The sequence below is a fragment of the Cervus elaphus genome, chromosome 27, assembly GCF_910594005.1.
Source record: "Cervus elaphus chromosome 27, mCerEla1.1, whole genome shotgun sequence".
NCBI lineage: Eukaryota > Metazoa > Chordata > Mammalia > Artiodactyla > Cervidae > Cervus > Cervus elaphus.
In genome coordinates, this window is record NC_057841.1 from 60,351,688 (window position 1) to 60,373,636 (window position 21,949).

The following is a 21,949-nucleotide window of genomic DNA, read 5'->3' on the forward strand; positions in this document are numbered from 1 at the left end:
TCAGGTGCACTGGACCACCAGATAGAGAAGAATGTATGCTTTCAACTTTAATTGGTACCAACAGCCAGTATTGACACGGAACACCAGCAGGGACCCACCAGCCGGTGATTCACCAGCGCTTGGTGAGGAAGAGGCACCAGGAGCGCAGCAACACCCCCAGCTCTGGCAGCCGCATCGTGGGCAACAGCATCCTCCCCGCTTCCAGTCACTGCGGCCTGGCTACGGCGCCCACCTGCTTTGTATCCATGGCGCTGAGAATCTCTGGAGTTGAGCCGGCGGCCCTTCCTCATCTCCGAGAACAGGAGGCGCAGGGCAAAGACGCCCAGCTCTAGAGGAGTGTGTAAGCAGCAATGGAGGGACAGTTTGAGCCGTCTGGTAGGCGCAGCCCAGGGAAACCGGAATAAAAGCTTCATCCGCTACGCGGACGCTGATGAAGGGAACCAGGAGGGTAGTAAAACTGTTGTTCGTTCCCATCACATTACAAGTCTTTCCCGCTCCAGCTTCCATTGCACCTCACGGGCAGGGACAGAAAACCCAGGTGGGGTGAGGGTATTTGCTGGAGGTGGCGAGTTACGGGTGGGGTTAGGGGCGCTCTGCAGGAGGGAGGCAAAGGTCTGGAGGTTCGTGGGCTGGGACGCGAGGAGGGAGGTGGTCCCCAGAGCGGGAAAGGTTTGAGAATAAAAAGTGCTTTCCAAAAAAAAAAAAAAAGCCAAAAAAAATAATAATAATAAAGTGCTTTGCAATTCGGGCTCCAATCCCCTCCAGCAAAGCCCGGCCTGAAAATATCCATCCTCCGCGCTCACCCCTCTCTACGGCCCTCACTCTGCCGCGCCCCTCGCCCCCGGGGTCAGGCGGCCGCGTCCTTGCTCCCCCTTGCTGGATCCGAAGGCAGCTAGCCAGGAGGCGCCCTGGACGGGCTGGGAAAGGAGGGGTTCACTATATTGTGTTGGAGCGACCGCGTCGTGGGTGGAAAGGAGTCCAGTGTGGGGAGGCGGGCGGGTCTACGCGGGAAAGAGAGAGGTGCGCAGGATACATCCCGCCTTTTCACCCCTGGGCGGGAAGATGGGTGGTTTTCGGAGACCGCGGGCCCAGCGCCCTGGCTCTCGCCACAGGGAGACGTCAGAGCGCTCTGGGCCGCGGCGGAGGAGCCCCCCACCCCCCCGCCCTCCCGGGCTTGCATATAAAGCCCCGGCGCGGCGGCGGCCGGAGCAGAGGCGGGCGGCGGCGGCGGCGGCGCTCCTCCGAGCTACGGGTCTTCGGCTCGCCTCCGCGGGGAGAACGCGCTTTCCGTCAAGCCTCGCCTCGGCGCTCCGGACGCTTCCCGTAGGGACCATGCGCGGCCGCGAGGTCCCGCTCGTCCTGCTGGCGCTGGTCCTCTGCCTAGTGTCCCGGGGATCGGCCGCCCCGGTGACGGCTGGCCGAGCAACCGCGCTGGCCAAGATGTACACGCGCGGCAACCACTGGGCGGTCGGTGAGTGTCCCGCGCGCTCGAGTCCCTGCGGGGCCAGCCGGCCGCCGGCTCGCGTCTCCGCATCTCCCGCCGTTCCTGCGGCTCGGCCTTGGGGGGCTGGGTTTGCTCCGACCTTTCGACCCAAACGCCCACCCTGCCCTTCAGCATCCAGGGAGGCCGTCGGTCCTTCCCGCTGTCTTCCCTTCTCCCCAGGACACCCACCCAGCACCCAGCGCTTCCAAATCCCAGAGATAACTCTCCGCGGCATCTCCCTGCACCACCCTTTATCCACCTAATCACAACCCTGTCTGGCACGAACAATTTCAGGGATCTGGGTCCCCAGGGCGTCCCGGAGCCCTGGTCCAGCCCGGTGTCTGCGCCTTTGCGCTTCACAAAGCCACAGGTGTGGGCCCGGGGCGCGGCGCCCACCCCGCCTTTCAGATCCGTTCAGCGCTTGAATCCCACCTCGGTTTGGGGCCCGCCTGAATTTCCTCACTCTTTTTTTTTTTTTTTTTTTGCCTTGAAGCGATTTTCTTTTCTCTGCCCTTTTGCCTCTTTTCCCTCTTTCCATCCAGCAGGCTCTGCGCTCGGGGAATCACCCGGTCCCCACGCGGATCCCGTGTCTCTGTCCCCAGAGTCCTAATTTCCCCCGCCTCTCTCGCCCTCTAACCTCGCTCCTTCCCCCTGCCCCTCCGCCTGTAAGTCCGGCTCTCCCGGCTTGGAGATGTGCGGGTCCCGGCCTGGCACCGAGGCGGGTTGGGCGCCGGGCCGCGGAGCGCGCGCTCGCTGCCTTCCCGTGCCGCCCGGAGCGACCCCGCCGCTTCGACATCACGCCGGAGCCCTCTGCCGTGCGGAGCAGAGGCTTTGGCAAACAATGCAAAGCGTTCGGCTTCCTCGGACACCTCCCCTCTACACCACAGCCAGCTACAATAACCCAGCATTTCCCCGGAAGCCAGTCGATCCCTGGAGAGATGTCAGGCGGCGTGTTTCACGATTTCCTTAGTCATCTACTTAGGAGAGGTGGGAGGGTGTGTTGGAAAGATACCTGCTAATTCAACCCTTAGAGGCGTTACAGCATCTCTGTGTGAAGACTAGGGTGCGTTTATGGGGGCGGGGGGCGTGGAGTGTGAGGTTAGAACTTCAGATGCTCAGGTCCGGTGCCTTGTGTAGGGTTCCCGCAGAGAAATGGAGAGCTCTGGGTTGCAATAGCATAGTTTTCATGACTACTTAAGGAATCATTTGCCAAGTCCTCAACCCCAGACAGGAAGGTATTTGTCATCTGTGAGGGACAGCGAAGCCCAGGAGCCGGGTATAGAAAGGAAAGATGGGGATGAGTGAAAAGCCCTGCACACCCAGAGAGAAGGAGTCTTGGAAGGTATTAAGGAAGCCAAACCTAGAATTGATACTGAACCAGCTGGGTGTGTTTGGGGGCTTCTGAAGCCCTCTGGTTCCACAGGCCCTTTATGTCTTAGTGCAGAAAAGAATTCAGGGAGAGGCAAAGAGACAGATAATAAGTGATTTATTATAAAAGGCTGCTTGTGAGGTTGACAGGTTGGCCAGTGAGAAATGCTGCACCTTGAGACCTTACCGGACTACGGTTTCATGATCAAAGGAGAAACAGGGAGGGGGAGAAGAGCTTCTTTGCTTTGAGTAGAGGGTCATGCTTCCACCATCAGCTCCTCCTCCAGGTTGGGGAGGGGAGTTCTGTGGTCCCTATGTGGTCAAACTAGGTCTACAAACTGTTGTTTTTTGTGTGTCCCCAGAGCATGTCCTAAGGACCATTAACTTACCGAGCTCACTGGCAGGATGTGGGTCTCACGCCACCATTGTTTTATTGTTTAGGGACACGTCTCATACTTCTGTTGTGTGGTTTTGTTGTAAGCAAGCCTGCTTGGTTTTGTCATTAAGCAAACCTGCTCTCTTGAGTAATTGTGAACTTCCAGGAGTCTCCCATATTTTTCCTACTTACAATCCCCTAGTAGGGTTAACTATTTAATTACCTATTTTGTCCCTTTAATCTGTCCCTATCAATACTGAAAAAGGGCTCCTGGGAGTTTAGATCAAGTGGTCATTGCCTAGTCTGGCCAGCAGCCAATGGGCTGAGAAGGTGGAAACCTCCAGATTTCTAGCCTCTTTTTCCTCATACATGTTTTTGTACTAAAAAGGCTCATCGTTAGGTAACCCTTGAAGGCCAAAAGCAGGACAAGAGAGCTAGCAGGAAAGCTATAATTAAGTTGTTTCTTTTTAAAGGTTAATTTTGGGGACTTCCCTAGTGGTCCAGTGGTGACGACTCCATGCTCTCAACTTAGGAGTCCCGGGTCTGATCCCTGGTCAGGGAGCTAGATCCCATGTGTCGTAATTAAGGCCTGGTACAGCCAAATAAATACAAGTAAATAAATAAAAATAAAAATGCCCTTCTAATTTTTATTGGAGTATACTTGCTTTCCAAAGCCGCCTTAGTTTCTGCTGTGGACACAGTGAGTCAGCCGTGCGTATCCATTATCCGCTTCCTTTTGGAGCTCCTTCCTACTCAGGCCACCACGGTGCCTTAAGTGGAGTCCCCTGTGCTTCACGGCATGTTCTCATCGTTGTCTATTTTGTGCACAATATCAGCAGTGTTTCTGTGTCCATCCCAAGCTCTCAGTTCCTCCTGCCCTCTCTTTCCCTCTTGGTATCCGTTTATTTGTTCCCAGCTCCAAAGAGTACTGACCAGCGGCACCCCACATTGTCTTATTTTGTGTTTGCAAACACACTCATCTTCCTTTTTCAGAGTTGTGCAGAGTTGATGAAGGGAAAGAGGGAAGTGATGTAGAGAATCACATTTGAGTTGAAAGTGACTCAACTTTTCCTGCAGTGGCAAAGAAGTTTGCTTTGGGTGGATGTGCCCTCTATTGGCCTGCAAGCATTCACAAGCATGAATAACACGCTAGGTTTTAAACTGAGCTTTCTGCTCTAAGTAAATGCCTGTCCTCCTCAATCACTGAAGACATGCAGTTTGCTTTTAATTAAAGCAAACGAAAGCCACATACCGCTGACTGTGAAGAAGCTGTCAGCCCAAATTTGCAGGTTTGTTAAGTGATTTGCTTCTTCCAGCTGAGAGGAACGTGATGTGGCCGTGGAGAGGAAGTTAACAGACTAAAAACTTAACCAGTTCTTACCTGGCTTGATGTTCATGGAAATGTTTTCTGTGTGATGAAAATACAGGTCAGCACTAATACTGGGGCCTCTCCCCTCTGTGCCCTTGAAGTGTTTCTGGCCATGGTTCTGACTCTGATGTCGAGCGTGCCATGGAAGGTTCAACTCCAAACGCCAATGTCCCGCTGCAGAATGGTTTACATAATTGTGCTGCAGCGGTCACTGTGAAACACGGCTGAAGTATCACTCCCCCCCCCCAAAAAAAGAAAGAAAAACCAGCTCTTATACTCAACACTTTCTGTCTTAATAGATATTGTCTGAAGTTAGGATAATCTTCAAGTTTGCAGTTCAAGAAAATTCTTTTCTCTTGCAAAACTGCTATTTTAGTGATATTTTTAAGTGATAAAAAAGGATAAAACCCACCTCCCCACCCCCAGCGAGGGTTTATTTTTTTCTAGTGCCTGTCTTTTGTCTCTGCTGAGATCTCCATTAATGTGATATGGACACATAACAAATGATGATGGGAGAAGAGATGGAAGTGGGCATATCATCCATGTTGTCATGGAGACGATTATTTGGTTGACGGTAGCTAGCTAAGTAGTGCATTAGGACCCAGGGGATGTGTGCTTCCCTGGGATGTTATAGGTGATGCACTTTCCTTAGAAAGGTAAAAAAGTCTGTGGTCTGGGGAAGGGAGTCTGAACACCCAGCCACCAAAATGGCAAATACTGAAATTCAGTACAGGGTCCCAGTAGCTGTGTGTAGCTATGTGCTAGGCTCACCGTGTCCGACTCTTTGCGACCCCATGAACTGTAGCCTGCCAGGCTCCTCTGTCCAGGGGATTTCCCAGGCAAGAATATTGAAGTGGGTTGCCATTTCCTCCTCCCCCCCGCCCAGGGATCGAACCTGAATCTCCTGTGTGTCCTGCATCGGCAGGCGGATTGTTTACCACTGAGCCACCCAGGAAGCCCCCAAAGTCCCAAGAGTCTACGTTAAATCACCCAAAGAATGGAGGCCTGCTTTAGCCTTCCATTTTAGAAAAGTCACAAAATTATTCAAGCATGACAAAAACAAAGTCCTTCTTTGTAAAAACATCTCCATTGTCCCTCCGCTTCAGTGCCAATAATGCCTTTCTCATTTCCAGGATCCTAACTAGATGACAGGCAATGACCAAGAGCCACGAGGTCATTATTGGGAGCATCAGATTCTAACCCTGCTTTCCCATTATCATGATTCAATTTCCTCCATATTAATAAAGCCAAGTGACTTGCTACTTCCTGGGAAGTTGTGCAACATGATCGTTTAGATGGCTGAAGGCAAGGTTATTTAGTGCATGTCCGGACACCAAGGTCACCCAGCAGATAAGTGGGGAGCCAGCCTTTCAAGACTCCAATCCCTCACTTGGGACAGTGTCCTCAATCGAGTCTTAAAATTGTGTGAAGCGTCAGGCCCTAAGCGACTTGGCAAAGCTCACACTACAATGCAGGAAAACCTCATTTTTAGGCTTCCCAATGTGCACAGAATCAATTTTTCTGAGTTACATAATGAGTCATGACATAGTGATATATGATCACCATTCCTTTTGATGACATTAGAAAGCCTTTTGTAAACTTTATCCTTATTTCCAAGCCCCACAATGATTTCTAACTGCCTTCTATTCTTAGGAAGTTCAAAGACACTTGAAAAGCAGTATAATACCGTAGAGTCGGGACTGCAAGCTGATTTTAATCCCAGAATCTTTACTTGTACATGTGTGACCTTTGGCAAGCCTCATTTTCATCAAACTGATTGGGGTGTGGGTCAAATGAAATAGTCCAAATTTAAACATCCTGTGGACTGTAAGTCACACACACAAGCAATGAAGTCAAGGTCTGGGCTTCTCTCTTGGTAGACAGAGCTGTTAGGAAGGAGCCTCTTTCCATTTCAAGTGGTCTCGGGGTCTGTCAATACCTTTTTCATGGTCTTTGCCTTACATACTTCTAATGCCAGTCAACACTAAAGCCACAAAGAGCTCTTTCCTTGTGAACTTTAAATCAAATGCACCATAGTTTTATTAATGTGAGAAATTAAGTGTTCTGCAACCCAATTACACAGACTTCCCTGGTCACTCACTGGTAAAGAATCTACCTGCAATGCAGATTAGAGTTTGATCCCTGGGTCAGGAAGATCCCCTGGAGAAGGAAATGGCAACCCAGTATCCTTGCCTGGGAAATCCCATGGACAGAGGAGCCTGGGGGCTACAGTCCATGGGGTCGCAAAAGAGTTGGACACAGCTTAGCAATTAAACAACAACAAAATCCAATTACAGAGAAATGAGGAAAATCAACTGAAGAAAGTAAATAAGATACCGTGAGTATATTTAAGCCATGGGCTAAAGTGTTAGGAATGCAGTCGTTAAATTTTATACCCCTTCTGATCCTATGGCTAACCCCATTTGTGTACATGAATTTTTATGTTTTTAGTGGTTTGGCCTCTTGCATAGCAACTTTTATTTGTTTTTTGTGGCAAATGCTCATCTCTGGAGTGACTGATAGACTTTTGTGACCATTTTAACCTCCTAGAGAAAAATCCTGCATCTTGGTGGCTGAAATGCATTGGCCAGAACTTGTCTTCAACTTATTTTTCATTACAAACTGTAATTTCTAGGTGCAATTTTAGGTTCAGTCTCAGCTAAAATTCTAAGGAAGCTTAAATGAAAAATTCCTTTGGTACAGATAAGAGGAAAGCAACACCTTTTTAATCACACAAAGAAGAGCATGGAGACTTTTCTTTTCAGGAGAAATTCAAAATTGACTGGGGAAGATGTTCAAATGCCATCCTTTAGCTGGGAATAGAATTCTACACAGGCAGAACTGGTGATAGAATTTTAGATATGAAAAAAAAAAAGAATTTTAGATATGGAAGGTTCCTTTGATGTCATGTGACCCAACACATTCATTTATGGTTGATAAAATTGAAGGCTGGGGTGCTATATGCCTTGAGAGAGGTCACCAGGCTAGTGAGCAGAGGGACCAGACCCAGGGCTCCTGAGTTGCGGTTCTGAATTCTGTCCATTCATTAGGGATTTTGAGCTGGGAGCAAAATCTGTCAGTTGTTTACAAACTAACTCCTCCTCCTAATAAAGTGCAATTTATATTGCATTTAGGAGGAAGAAGCACAAACACAGTTGGTGCCTTTTTTAATTTCTCGTTCATTCATTCCCCTGGGTTAAATTAGTGGCATGCTGTTTTTGGTTTTGTTGGGGTTTTTTTTTTTTTTTTTGAACCAGAGTATATGCTTATTTTATTTTTTACGAATGTGTCATTGAACATCCTTTTTTAAAATTGGGGTATAAGTGACATCCAATGTTATGTAAGTTACACGTGTACGAGATAGTGACTCATAATTTTAAAGGTTAGACTCCATTTCCAGTTATTATAAAATACTGGCTCTGTATGGTTTCTGCTTTGCTCCTGCTGCTGCTAAGTTGCCTCAGTCGTGTCCGACTCTCTGTGATCCCATGGACTGTAGCCCCCCAGCCTCCTCTGTCCCTGGGATTCTCCAGGCAAGAACACTGGAGTGGGGTGCCATTTCCTTCTCCATTCTGCTTTTGAACAGGACACTTAATGGGAAAAAAAAGAGCAGATTCCCCACAACTTCAGGAGGAGGAGAGCCTGAAGGAACAGCTGAGGGAGTACGTCCAGTGGGAAGAAGCAACAAAGACCTTGCTAAGCCTCCTACAAGCAAAGGCGGCCCAAGGCCACCAGCCACCTCCACAGGAGCCCCTGAGCTTTCACCAGCCTGCCTGGGATTCAGAGGACGTCAGCAACTTCAAAGACGCAGGTTCGAGACTCAGGGGTACAGTGAACATACCGGGGAGGTGGAGGTCGGGAGAGGTGGGCTGGGACGGGAGTGGAAGGCGCGTGGGGAAGTTGGAAGGAGGGGAAGTCTTTGCGCGGGGAAGGACAAAGCTGCTCCTCACAGCGGCTCCTGCAGGCTGACGCTGTACACACTCAGAGGACGCGTGGCCGGTCCCCACGCTAGCTTTTCTTTTCGACGTCATCAATCATCTTTCCTCCTAACACATCGAACTCCTGTTTAGGAGTTTTGGTAGCAATTGTGCGTTGGTAGGGTTTTGTAATCTACCACATCCTTCCCCAATATTTTTATCATGAGGCCGTAGATTATTTGAGTTGATTCCTGTGGAACTCTAGATATGTTTATTCATGTGTATACATTTTAAAGATTCATTTACTTGGCTGCGCTGGGTCTGAGCTGCAGCACACAGGATCTTCGATCTTCATTGCAGATCTCTTTAGTTGCAGCATGTAGGATCTCTAGGTGCAGCATGTGAACTTTTAGCCTTGGCATGGGGGTCCTAGTTCCCTGACCAGGGATCAAACTCTCGTCCCATGCATTTGAAGGCGGATTCTTAACCCCTAGGCCACCAAGGAAGTCCCAAGATATGTTTACTTTTTGATGAACACTAGTGGAAGAGCCTTTTGCAAGAGAGCAGTCTTGTTTGCTACTTCGGATGCAAGCTCGTACCCCTTCATATTTGTTCCGAATTTACCTAGTTTGAGTCTCATCCGAATATTTTAAAACTTGGTGAAAATATCTCAGGTCAACTAACTCATTCTGTATGTGATTTTACAGAGGACAGAGGAAAAGATTTATACCAAATTGGCACTGTTAGGTACAAAGACAGTAAACAAGATGAAAGAGAAAGTAAAATTTATAGGAAGAAAGCAGGGCAACTGAAAATGAGATGTCTTGCTAACTTTTAAGAAGTTTCCATGAAATTTATGACAAAAGGCAAACGTAATCATTAAAATCCTAATAATAATAGCCAAACTAACACAACATTGTAAATAAACTATACTCCAATAAAAAATTAATTAAAAAGGATAATAACCACTAGTGTTAGTAAGTATTTTCCATAATCCAAGTACTGGGTAGAAGAGCTTACCTCTACCCATTTCCTCGAGTGGATGCTCACAGCAGTCTTAGGAGGAAGAGTCAGGAAGATTCTCTTCCTCTCTCCATTTTAAAGGTGAGGATACTTGGAGACCAGCCATGTAGCCTTTCACGGGAGAAGCCAGTGCGGTCCGCCTTGGACAGTCTGCCGCCATTCGAGGAGAGGCATGGTCCTGCTGATCCTAGAAATGAAGGGTTCGGGGGGCAGTGGCAGCCTTCCCTCTTGCTGCTTCCCCCGCAGACCTTGGGGAGCCCTCGTGGTGGTTGCCCCGACTGGAGGCCCCTCGGCAGAGGCTCCGGGCTGGCGCGGCCAGGCCTTGGCTGGTCTCACAGCCTTTCTGCATCAGTCTATTGTGGGTTCTCTGTTCTAAATGCAAACAAAAAAAAGGTTATTTGTTGCATGAAGCACCTGGAGAGGAAGTCTCTTCTAAAGCCTTTATTCAGAAAGAAAATCTGGATTACATCAACCGATACAGAAATAAGTACCAACTTTGTGCAGAGCCCCGAGGGCCTGAGTCCCTGGTCCACACCGGTGTTATATAAGCTCCCGTGTCTGCTAATGAATCACGTGGCTCTGGGGGTTTTGGGGATTTGTGATTGACTTCTTGGGCCCTGGCTGGCCTGGGGCTATTCTTGGTCAAGTGCTTTGCTTCCCGTGGGTGGATATCCAATAGCAGGGCCTTCTCCGTGGTCAGAAGACTAACCGTGATCACCACGGTAAAACCCTCTAAAATAGCAAACACTGAAATGGACTTACCCTCACAGAGCATTCATAGAATACCACCCCGGCTTCCCAGGGGTCTTAGTGGTAAAGAAGCCGCCTGCCAATGCAGGAGACCCGGGAGACTTGGCTTCGATCCCTGGGTTGGGAAGAGCCCCTGGAGAAGGAAATGGCAGCCCACTCCAGTATTCTTGCCTGGAGAATCCCATGGACAGAGGAGCCTGGCGGGCTATACAGTCCGTGGGGTCGCACAGAGCTGGCCACGACTGAGCACACGGGCAGACACACCACATCCTCCCTTATTAATCCACAGTGCTTCATTTTGACTCAAGCAACAACATCTGCTTGAGTTGCTTTATTCCCCCAAACCTAGCTCTGCATAACTCTGGAATGTTTGGAAAAGTGCAGCTCCTCCCTCAAGGATCAAAGTTTTTGGGCCATCTTCAGAAGGACATTCTGTAAACTTCAAAAGCAATTGCAAAAGAATAGCTCCAAAAAGGTCTTTGAGTGGCATTACTATACGATGGATTGGGTGGTCAGTTACAGAGAGTGACTGTTTTAAGGGGACAATATTTATCAATATGCAGTGTGAGCTGAAAAAGTCATCTTTTTCTAATCAGGCCCTGCTTTTCTATTACATCTCTTTATGCTTCGTTTCGTTCCTCTTTTTACAGTTTCAGAAAGCCCATCTCATTTAATTCCACCTCAGATTGAATAATTAGCTATTGCACACACTGGTCCCATTCTTTTGGATATATTTCCCAGCAGCATGAAAGACAAATTCAACAGTTAGTCTTTGCAGAGACCAAAACAGTTGATCACTTCTCTTGCTTTAGAAACTCCACCTCAATGAAAGTATGTTGATACAAAAATTGATAACATCCTACAATTATCTTACACAGAGGAAGTACCAAGAGAATCATTTTATTAGAAATCCTTATATCTCTCAGTGTTAGAAGAAGTTTAACAATTCAGCCAAGCATTATCAGAATTAACAGCAGGACTTTTCTTAAAATTAAAAACTATCCACATGCTCCCCTCTCCCATTTTAGGAATAAAGCATCAAGTCCTGTTGCCAAACCTCCCAGACCTGTAGTTGAAACTGAGCATCTTCCTATGTTTCATGACAAAGATATTTACTTGATTCAGGAAAAGATTTGTATAAAGGCGCACTGAACCTAGAATAGTATATCATGACCAACAGGATCCAGAACTTTATTAGAAATTATGGCCAGGAATTTTTCAAGGTTAAACCTGTATCTTTTAACTCTTCCCTTCTCACAAAAGTTAATGCAATTTTTACCCTATGGTTTCTATAACATGAAAGTGTTCAGCTCAGCCCCAGAATCTAATCCATAATCCTGGAGGTGGCTGTGGTTTGTCCTGAGTTTCAGTGAATGTTGAGGTTGGTCTTTGGGTTCCTTTTGTAATCTGGACCCAGTTCACTGGTTTTTTTTTTTTCCTCTTCTTCTTCTTTTTTCAGCCTAGCATTTTTTCTCTTATTTGGTTGACATGGGAGAAGGGACATGGAGAATGAATTGCAAGGAGTGTTTATGGAAAGAAAGTAAACGTACAAATTTGCCCTCACTTAAAAATTTTTTTTCTTTTTAAGTCAGTACTATTTTAATTTAGTTTGGCCTCACCACGAGGCATGCAGGATCTTAGTTCCTGGACCAGGGATGGAACTTGTACCCTCTGCGTTCCAAGTGCAGAGTCCTAACCACTGCGCCACCAGGGAAGTCCCTGCCCTCACCTTTAAGGGATTGCTCTGACTGTTCCATCAGATCAGCAAAGGGAATAACTTTATTTATTAATATGTGAAATGCTCTAAAGGTAGCCAAATATCATAAAAACAACATACAATTGAGAATAACTAAAAAGCTTCTGATTACCCTGACCATTTATATGAAGGAGCAGAGAGAAGCCGGCCCCCACCTCAAGTACAGTTCCTTCCTACCCCTAACCATGGACCCTTCTCCTGCCCTCGGTTACACAATTTGTCTTTTTATTGTCACTTTACTTCCATCCTCTTGAGCCAAACTCTCAGATTCAATATTCTGAGCCAACGCCGGGGACTTCCATGCGGCTTGACCTCGGCTGACCCCGTGTGTGTGTGTATGGCTGCATCTTCAGGCAGGCTGGTGACCCTGAATAGTGCAACCTGGCCTCCTGGAGGAAAGCAAAGCTAATTGGCCTGTGTGGGAATTGAACCCCAGGCCCTGGCTTCATTATCACCTGGTCAAAACAATCGAGCCCCTGAGCAGGTAATAACTGACCTGAGAATCTCAGTAATTCCTTTATTAGGAACAAATGGCTGGTCTGGATGCTGGGGAACCTGAATTGCCGGAGAATCTGGGAAGGTGTAATAAGCTCTCGTCTGGATGAAAAGTGTTTTCTCATCTCAGTGGGTAAAGGGTGCTGTATGGGAACAAAACAAGTGGTTTAAAATCAAAGCTACTCATCCTTTCTTCAGTCTTAGCTAATTTGAACAGAAGCCACAACAAGCCAGCCACAAGCAATGTAGAATTGGCAGAAACCCACATTAGCTCCTCTTCCCAAGTTGCCCACACGACTGCCATTTACAGTCGTGGGTTTATAATGTGTAATTGTGTAATTCATGAGCTAGCTTTGACTTGTGGAAGGAGGCTTTGCCAGAGAAGCAAAGTAGCAATTAAGATTCCACATTCTCTAGCAATTCCCCCATCCAGCTGCCACTTTAGTAGCAAATTCCTGGAAATAATACATTTACATTTCCAATGTTAGTCAAACTATACCTGTGTAAATGCACTTATCTGTGAAACAGAGACAGAGTGACAAAGAGATGGGACTTGTAGTTGCCAAGGGTGGGAGGGGGTGGGGGACGGATGAATTGGGCGTCTGGGATTCGCAGAGGCAGTAAATTGTTCCACACGGAGCAGATGAACACAGGTGTATGGCACAGGGAACTGTATTCGATATCCTGTGAGAAACTATAATGGAAGAGAACAGGAAAAAAGAATGCATATATATGTGTAACTGGATCACTTTGCTAGAGTGCAGAAATTAACGCATTATAAATCAATTACGTTTCAATAAGATACATTTTTAAGAAAAGTTTCCTTAAAACTTTGTGAATATGCAGAAAACTTTGTGAAAATATATATGTGACTACATCTGTGTAGTCACATCAGGGCATAAAGTAAGCTAATGTAACAAAAAGACCTGAAAATATAGTGGCTTCCCAAAAAGAGGAAGTTAATTTCCCTCTTGGGAGACAGCTGTGGTTCTAAGGATTAATGTGTTCAGAGTCACCTGGAGGTCTTGTGAGATCGCAGATCACTGGGTCCCATTGCCAGTATTTCCAGTTCAGTAGGTCTGGGGTAGACCCAGGAATCTGCCTTTCTACCAAGCTCCCAAGTGATGGTTTGTTGGGAATGGATTTACTTTCTAGCATTAGACTTCAGCATCACTAACTCCGTCTGCTTAACTCTTTCTAATATTTTTTAACTTGGTGGACTCTTCATTGCAGGTTCTCAGCATGAAGGAATGAACCCCCAGCTGAACTGACAATGACGATAGCCGCCTCCCTCAAAGAAGCAAAACAAAACCCTTAAGAAACTGCGTTCTATGGGCATCAGTTCTACTGGATCATCAACAAATTTCCTTTGTGCAAAATACTTAACTATTCTTGTACCTTTCAACTTTGACTAAAGTCATGATTTTCAAGCAGCATCTTCTGGTTTGAACTTGTTTGCTGTGAAAAATTGTCTGTAAAGAGTCTTCTAATTAATGTTCTTTACATCTAGGCTATTAGATTCCAGTCCCCAACCTGTTACCATTCACAATAAAAGCTTAAACACATTGTCCAAAGGGCAGGCAGTTCTCTTATTTCAGTTCCAGATAAGAGGCAGTGATTAGCACTGAGACTAACAAACAGCTTGGGACTTCCCAGTGGTTGACTCCACGCTCCCATGCAGGGAGCGTGGTTTCGATCCCTGGTTGGGGAACTAAGGCCCCATGTGCTGCAGGGCGCAAACACACACACAAACCCCAGAAAACAACAGCAAAAAGGAAACAAACAGCTTGATAATGAACTTTGGTGCTTATGGATGAAGGCGGGCTGAATTTTTAGCTTTCCCCCCTGAAAGCCACAGAATCCTTTATAGATGCCACTACTAGAAGCTCAGACTTGCTTTATTACCAGCAGATGGGCTAGGATGAACATAGAAGCTGGCCTTCTTTATCATGTAATAATTCCCATCTTCACAGTCCTTACCATGACCAGGTATTTTGTCGATGTTACTGATATTCTCCTCAAGAGTTTTGTAAGCTGAGATGACTCTTCTCACTTAACAGCCAAGGAAACAGAGAGTCAGGTCTGCTGACTTGCCCAAGGTCACACACTCAAGGGAACTGGGATTCAAACTTCTACAGTCATCAGATATTCTGTAGCATTTCAGTGTTTCTATTACCTCATTTTGAGACCCTCTGCCAGGATATTTAAGCCTAGCAAGCAGCGCCATTTCTTCAATATTCCACCACCAGTCTGGGAGAGGTAGTCCCCGCAGCCAGATTTAGTCAGCTCCACAGCAGAGGGAGAAGACAGGCTTCCAAGAGCCCCTTGATTCTCTGAGAACATGGCCTGGCAGTTCACGACGCTCCCCAGTTCCATTTTTATCATGGCATTCACACATTAACAGATTTTAAAGCTTCTTGCCATATGTTTAGATTTCTTTCATTTGGGGAAATCACATTTGAAACGGTGAGGAGATGTATCTTGCCTTTGCTTGATTATCAAAGAATCACACAAGTTGTGCTGTGTTGTGATTCTTTTAAAACTACATTGGCTCCCAGCTTATTCAGCGCCAGGGGAACCCTTCCTCTTCTTGGGATAGCCTAGGCCCCTTTTCTCAAGAACTCAGTCCTGGGCTGAGCCCACTAAAGCCTCAGGCAGCCGATGATAAGGGAAAGCGCCGTCACCAGCATTTACCCTCCAGGGGGCTTCCCTGGTGGTTCAGCTGGTAAAGAATCCGCCTGCAATGCAGGAGACCTGGGTTCAATCCCTGGTTGGGGAAGATCCCCTGGAGGCGGGCATGGCGACCCACTCCAGAATTCTTGCCTGGAGAATCCCATGCATAGAGGAGCCTGGCAGGCTACAGTCTGTAGGGCTGCAGAGTCAGACACGACTGAAGCGACTTAGCACGCACACACACAGGACACTCATAAAGATGGAAACAACCTTTCCAGACCCAGGGGACACTTCTCTAGGGGTGGCGTTTCAGGTCGGAAGAGGAAGGCAATACTTCTGGAATAACCCCATCTAGATGTCACTTGATTGGTTGTTTCATGAGAGCGGATGTGAGCCTTGTTTGGGTTGCAATTATGTTTTCCTCACCTGTCCTGACCTAGACACAGGAACTGCTCACTCAAAGGCCTTGACACTGGCAAGCTCCCCTGCGTCAAGCCTTGGTTCATCCGTCAGCGAATAGATAAAGACGACGTGGTGCATAAATACAGTGGAATATTACCTAACCTTAAAAAGAAAGAAATAATGCCACTTGCAGCAGCATGGATGGCCCTAGAGATGATCACATTAAGTGAAGTAAGTCAGAAAGAGAAAGACACATCTCGCTTATACGCGAAATCTTTAAAGATGATACAATGAACTTGTTTATAAAACAAGGTGGGGGAGTGATAAAATAAAAGTTCGGGATTAACATAGACACACTATTATATATAAAATAGATCATCAACAAGACCCATAGTACAGGGAAGTCTACTCAATACTCTGTGATAACCTACATGGAAAAAAGAATCTGAAAAATAACAGATAGACGTATATGTGTAACGGAATCACTTTGCCATACACCTGAAACCAAGCAACACTGTAAATCAACTATCGTCCAGCAAAAAATAAAAATTAAAAAAGAAAGCTCAGAATCCCTTTCGTGAAAAGATAATACATTTCTTGAACCCTTGTTTTGCAAGTGGAATCCTATCCCCTATCTGTGAGTGCCTGCTGAGTCGGGGATATTTCAGCTGCAGGGAACGGCATCCGCTTTGAGTTGCCTAAGGAGGAAAGGAAAGCTCTGTGAGCAGACAGTGAGCGGGGAAGCCCGGAGCTCAAGGCTGGACTTGCGCGTTCAGGGCTCAAAGCCACGTCTCCGACAGGTCGATGGGACAGTTGCCCCTGCAGCCTCCAACAGAACCACCGGAGTCAGTGCTGTCTGCCCCTCCCCGTGCCCACAGCACTGGGCACCCCCAACTCTCTTCTGCCCTCTGCTTGCTTCTGAATCCAGAGTTGTGATGTCTGTGTCTGACTGGCAGAACCTAGATCACATGTCTGAATCTGGCAGTGGGGGAAGCTGGGAAATGTAGTTACGAAGGTTCTGCTTTGGGAATATGGGACGAATGTTGTGAGACCTGAACATGGGTCCTTGCCATCTGCGTCTGCAGGGATGAGCTTCACCGGCCGCTGCAGTGGTTGGCTTCAACACACCCTGAAGGAGTGAAGGCGGATCAGGAGGGAGGCGCTCTGGGCTCTGGGAAGACGGGCAGGACAGGCCTTCAGGTAGTTACTGACAGATGTTTCCAGGACAGGGTTTTATGAGCTCGGTTTCTTGCTCATACCTGGAAAAGCACTAAAATCATCAACGGACGCATCTGCTCTTCGTGACCAGAGGCCACCTTCTTGTGACCAGCGGCCACCTTCTGCCAAAACCTATGCTTGACTGTCCTTAACTCCCTTCCCCAAAACCACACATCCTCCAGGCTTCCTCCTACCCCTTCGGAGCAGCTCCTGGAGATATCTGAGCACTGTCCTCAGCGCTAGAGTCCCCATTCTGCCCCCAAATAAAGCTTAACTCACAACTCTCACATTACACCTTTTTCCCCCCCAGTCCACAGACCCTATCAAAGAGAAGACAGTGTGTTCGAAAGTTGTGGTCAGGCTTCCCTGATGGTCCAGGGGTTAAGACTCTGCTCTTCCACTGCACGGGGCACGGACTCAATCCCTGCTTGCTAAGTTCCACGTGCCATGGGGTGCAGCCCAAGAGGGGAAAAAAAAAGGAAAATACATAAATAATAAGAAATAAAAGATGTGGTCAGCTCCAGGTTACAGATGTCCCCTGCCCCTTGCAGTTCTCAAAGAAGAGTTTCCTCTTTGATTTCTGCCCGTTCTTATTCTAAAGAACGATTCAGCCCCAGCCTGGGACTCTGGGGAAGGAACAGGCTTCTGACTACTCCCAGCACCACACAGGCTGGGTGTGTGTGTGCCCACAGCGAGGAGAGAGGGTGGCTTTTAAGAGGTGACAGTATGTAGGCCTCCTTGCAGCAAAGCAGGATAATTCAGAGGAAGAATCCAGAAGGGAAGAAAGCAATAACTGCCTTCAAATCTGTTCTTTTAAAAACCACAGTCTTTTTTTTCCTATGTGCCACAGGGCGGGTTGCTGTGGGTGATTCAGCAGTCTTTGCTTACGATCAGAGGCTCAGCCACTCACTAAGCAGACACTTCACGCCGCGCAGCACGATTTCTAGCCCCCCAACACCCACCTTTCCATTCCTCTTGGGGTGTTTGGTCACCACAGGCATTCTAACCTAGCTCGGATGCATAGGAGTGGTCTAAGCAAAAGATGGGGTTTACATAACTCATTTCCTCAACTACAGGCTGCCTCATCAGAGATTATGAGACAGCCCTTCAAGGGAGACCCACAATGAAAAACTATCGCTATTCCCAAAGCAGAAAGACCAGGTGCATAATGCTACAATGGATGTGAGAATAAAGGTATCTCTACGAGATGTGGATTTCATTTCCTCTGGGTTCCCACAAGTGGGATTGCTGGTAGTTCTAACCGTAGCCCTGCCTCTCTTTGCCCTGTGATCAGACTCATTAAACTAAGTAGTGAATAATGAATGAATGAGTCCACGTGACTCTAGATGGGAAAGAGACTATGTTGTAGACCTCCAGGAATGGCCACTGTGCCCATTAGGATACCTTTGGCTGTTAGTAAAAGAAAACCCTCAACTCAAATTGGCATAAAAGATCCGATTTATTATCTCATATACTAGAACACCAGAGGGAGGTAGGATTCAAGGTTGTTGCGTTCAGTTTAATTCAGTGACTCAACAATACCCTCAAGGAAAATTGTCTTCCTATCTTCCCACTCTGACACCAGGGTTCAGATTTATCCTTGAGCTGACGACTCCCATGGTCACTAGCTGGCTGCTGGAGTTCCAGCTGTCACATCCAGACAAGACAACATTTCAAAGAAGAGAGGCCATCTCTTTTTAGGCCTCACCTTATTAATAGTGAAAAGTCCTTTCCCAGAGGTCTCTAAATCTCTCGCACCTCAGTGACCAGCTGGGTCACATGCTTGCCCTAATCCTACCACTAATGAAGATGACCAGACCACTGCAGCTGACCTCGCCGATTAGGATTTACCCACGAGTCATGTGGAAGGAGGGGCAGGAACCTAAGCAAAGTCAAGACTCCCTCAGTGAGGACGTGGGAGGAATTTTCAACAGTGTTTGCAATGGGCATGAACCTCATTTCCTTTGACCGCACACAACCCTGGTTCCAGCCAGACAGCAAGTTCAAAAATTAGTCACTGCTGGGTGTTATTCTGTTCTCGGATGCTCACGGAAAGTCCTTCTGATGGTCTTAGGGCCACGAGTCCTTTAGGGCGACAGTCTGTTCCTCTTGTTGCAACACCGGGCTGTGATTGCAGTTGACAGGATGCCCCTCACTTCTGACCCAGCTTTTCTCATCCTTTCTCCTTCCTTGCTTTGCAAGATGAGTGCAATCAACATAACAGGTCCTCTGATACACAGAAATGGAAAGGACATCGAGAGCTTGAAATGGTACTCCCTGCGGCCTGGCAATTTTCCCAAGATGCCTCAGCTACAGATGGCCTCAAAGAAGAGGCTGGGGAGTGAACTTGATTTTGGAAAAAACAAAACCAAACAAATAAAAATGCGTAGACTTGAGAGAACATCCCCGCTTGCCCCCACCCCCCACTCCCACTTAACTCCTGGGGACGGATGGAGAAAAGAAACGTGAATAATGTGAAACACAATTTATTAATAACTTAGCAGTCATGAACTGGCGGCCTCCTGGTTTGGATGTTTGCCTGGGGAGTGTCTTAAAAATGAAAATTAGGGATTTCCCTGGTGTTCAGTGGCTAAGACTCCATGCCCCCAATGCAGGGAGCCCAGGTTCAATCCCTGGTCAGGGAACTAGATCCTACATCCCTAAACTGAAGATCCCACATGCCACAAGGAAGACTGAAGATCTCGATTGCCACAACCAGGACCCAGTGCAGCTAAATAAGTGAATAAAAGAAAATAAGACAAAATAATGACAATCGGTCACAGATATTTCAACATCAAGGGATTTCACCTACAAATCCAGATTGCAAGCCTTTGCAAAATCAGAGGATCTGCCACCGGGCCTGCTTTCCCAGAAGACAACCAGTGCTGCCGCGGCCGCACAGCAGGGAGGGGCCCACATTGTCCACTTTGCCACAGTCCCCACCGCGCCCTAGGGCCACCCAGCCCCTTCATTTGTTTACATCATCTGCCCGACCACCCATAGTGAGGGCCGAGAGGACATGCACCTGCCAGTCCATCATTCCTCTTCTGACACACGGCGTGCTATTCGGCATTTCAGGTCCCCGGTGAAAAAGCACCTCCTGCTGGCTCAGACGGTGAAGACTCTGCCTACAGCGCCAGAGACCCGGGTTCCTCTGGAGGAGGGAATGGCAACCCACCCCAGTATTCTAGCCTGGAGAATCCCAAGGACAGAGGAGCCTGCTGGGCTACAGTCCACGGGATCACAGCGGACAGGACTGAGCGAGTAACAACACTACACTACAGTGAAGAAGCAAGCGGCCTAGGGAAAGGGAACCACGTGTCCTCAATGTGTTATCCGCATAGCCCAGGCCAGGAAGCCCTGCCAAGGTCAGGGGGTCGCCGAGGGAAACAGGCTGTCTTTGCCGCCTTCTCCTGCCTGACCCTCTCCTTCTCGGATGAGACCCTTCCTTCTCATCCCCACTCAGCCCCGAGAGGAAGCCGTCCCGGGACGAGCCTTCGTCTGCCTCTCCACCCTCCGGACACACAGCTGACTGCGTAGGCCCTGCCCCTGGTCCTATCTCTGCCCCTCCCGGCACCAACTTTCCCGCATCACTTCCGCATCACTTCCAGTATCATCACTGGGGTCACTATGGCAACTTCTTCACCACTGGTGCCACTTCTTCACTTTCCCATGAACTGCTTCCCTCTGGCCTTCCCACACTTGGGGGGAGGTGACGTCTTTGACTTTTCCTCTCCCAGGGCGGGCAGATACCAATTTAGCATATATAGAGGCCAGACTTGGAGCAACTTGCCTGGCGTTCCAGTGGTTAAGACTCCATGCTTCCAATGCAAGGGGTGTGGGTTCGATCCCTGGTCTGAGAACTAAGATCCCATATGCCAAGCAGAATGGCCAGGAAAATAAATAAATAAGTAAGTCAAACTTGGAAGTTCTGAATAGGTTACAGATGATCTCACACCAATCACATGCAGACTAGTAACGTGTGGTGTATAATTCCCGGTCTCCTGTCCTACAGGTGGATTCTTTACCAACTGAGCTGCAAGCGAAGCCCAAGAGCTAGCTCAAGGGCACCTAGTTTGTAAATTGGAAAAAAAAAAAAACAAAACAGAATAAAACCCATCCTTTAAACTCTAAGGCAAGTTCTAGTTTTTATATCACATCTGCCTCCTGCAAATACTTCAGGGTCAAAATGCTAATTCCCCTCCTGGGACAGTTAACGTCTGTTTTCCTAGGAAGGAAGTGAATAAATGGAACAATTCTTAATCTGCTTTCTCTTCTCCGAACTTTAAGTATCATCAGCATCTCAGCCATTAGTGGGCGGCCGAAAAGGTCACTGAGCTTCAAAGTATCTCCTGACCAGATAGATGTCTTATACACCTAAACGCTACTGTTAATTCTTTGGGCTGGCCATTGTACCCCCAGAAATTGACTCTTAGAATGTAAATATTTCTAGGTGGGTGATATATTAAGATATTTAAGTCATAAATACCTTGGCATTAAATACCAGGTATTAGAAACTAACCTGAGAGGAAGTCCTATAGTATATAATGTCTAGTGGTAGCACTAAGCTTATTATCTATCTGTGTGATTTGAAAGGATACCAGAAAGAAGATCGCTTGTATCAATATTTTTTACTCCACAGGCATCTGAAGTTCTACCCTTAGTATAATTTTTTAATTAAATTTGAATTAAGAATTGCTCTACTTCAGTATTGACAGCAGTATTGTGCCACGATCATCCACCCTTCTAGGAGACTGAAACTTGATTATCTCAACCACTAAAAAGAGAGGAAATTATGTAACGTGATAGAGGTGCTAAATATCACTCATATCGCAATATGCTAATTGACACCTTGTACATCTTCAGCGTACTCAATGTCATATGTCAAACACATTCAATTAAAAGAATTTCCCTGCTTCAGGGCTCATTTCATTAAAACATCAAAGTATTTCCTCGTGAAAGTGATAAGAGGTTAAGGCATTCATGCTTTGAATAACTTGATTTAGAACTAATTTCCTTCCAGGCTAAATGATGGAGGAGCATGAGAAATTTGAAAGCAGAACCTCTCTCAGCTTTAATGACAGGAGGGTCCCCTGGCTTGGGCTGACCTGCGTGGGAG

The 21,949-nt window shown here is 47.3% G+C and overlaps 1 protein-coding gene across 1 annotated transcript; it reads left to right on the plus strand.

The window, feature by feature from the left end:
- Positions 1-1,195: 1,195 nt before the first annotated feature.
- On the plus strand, positions 1,196-13,973 carry LOC122684775 (gastrin releasing peptide). The gene is made up of 3 exons (XM_043889100.1): positions 1,196-1,471; positions 8,183-8,407; positions 13,771-13,973. Exons 1-3 carry the CDS (start codon positions 1,333-1,335, stop codon positions 13,806-13,808), a joined length of 402 nt encoding a protein of 133 aa, XP_043745035.1. The 5' UTR covers positions 1,196-1,332; the 3' UTR covers positions 13,809-13,973.
- The last annotated feature ends 7,976 nt before the right edge of the window (positions 13,974-21,949 follow it).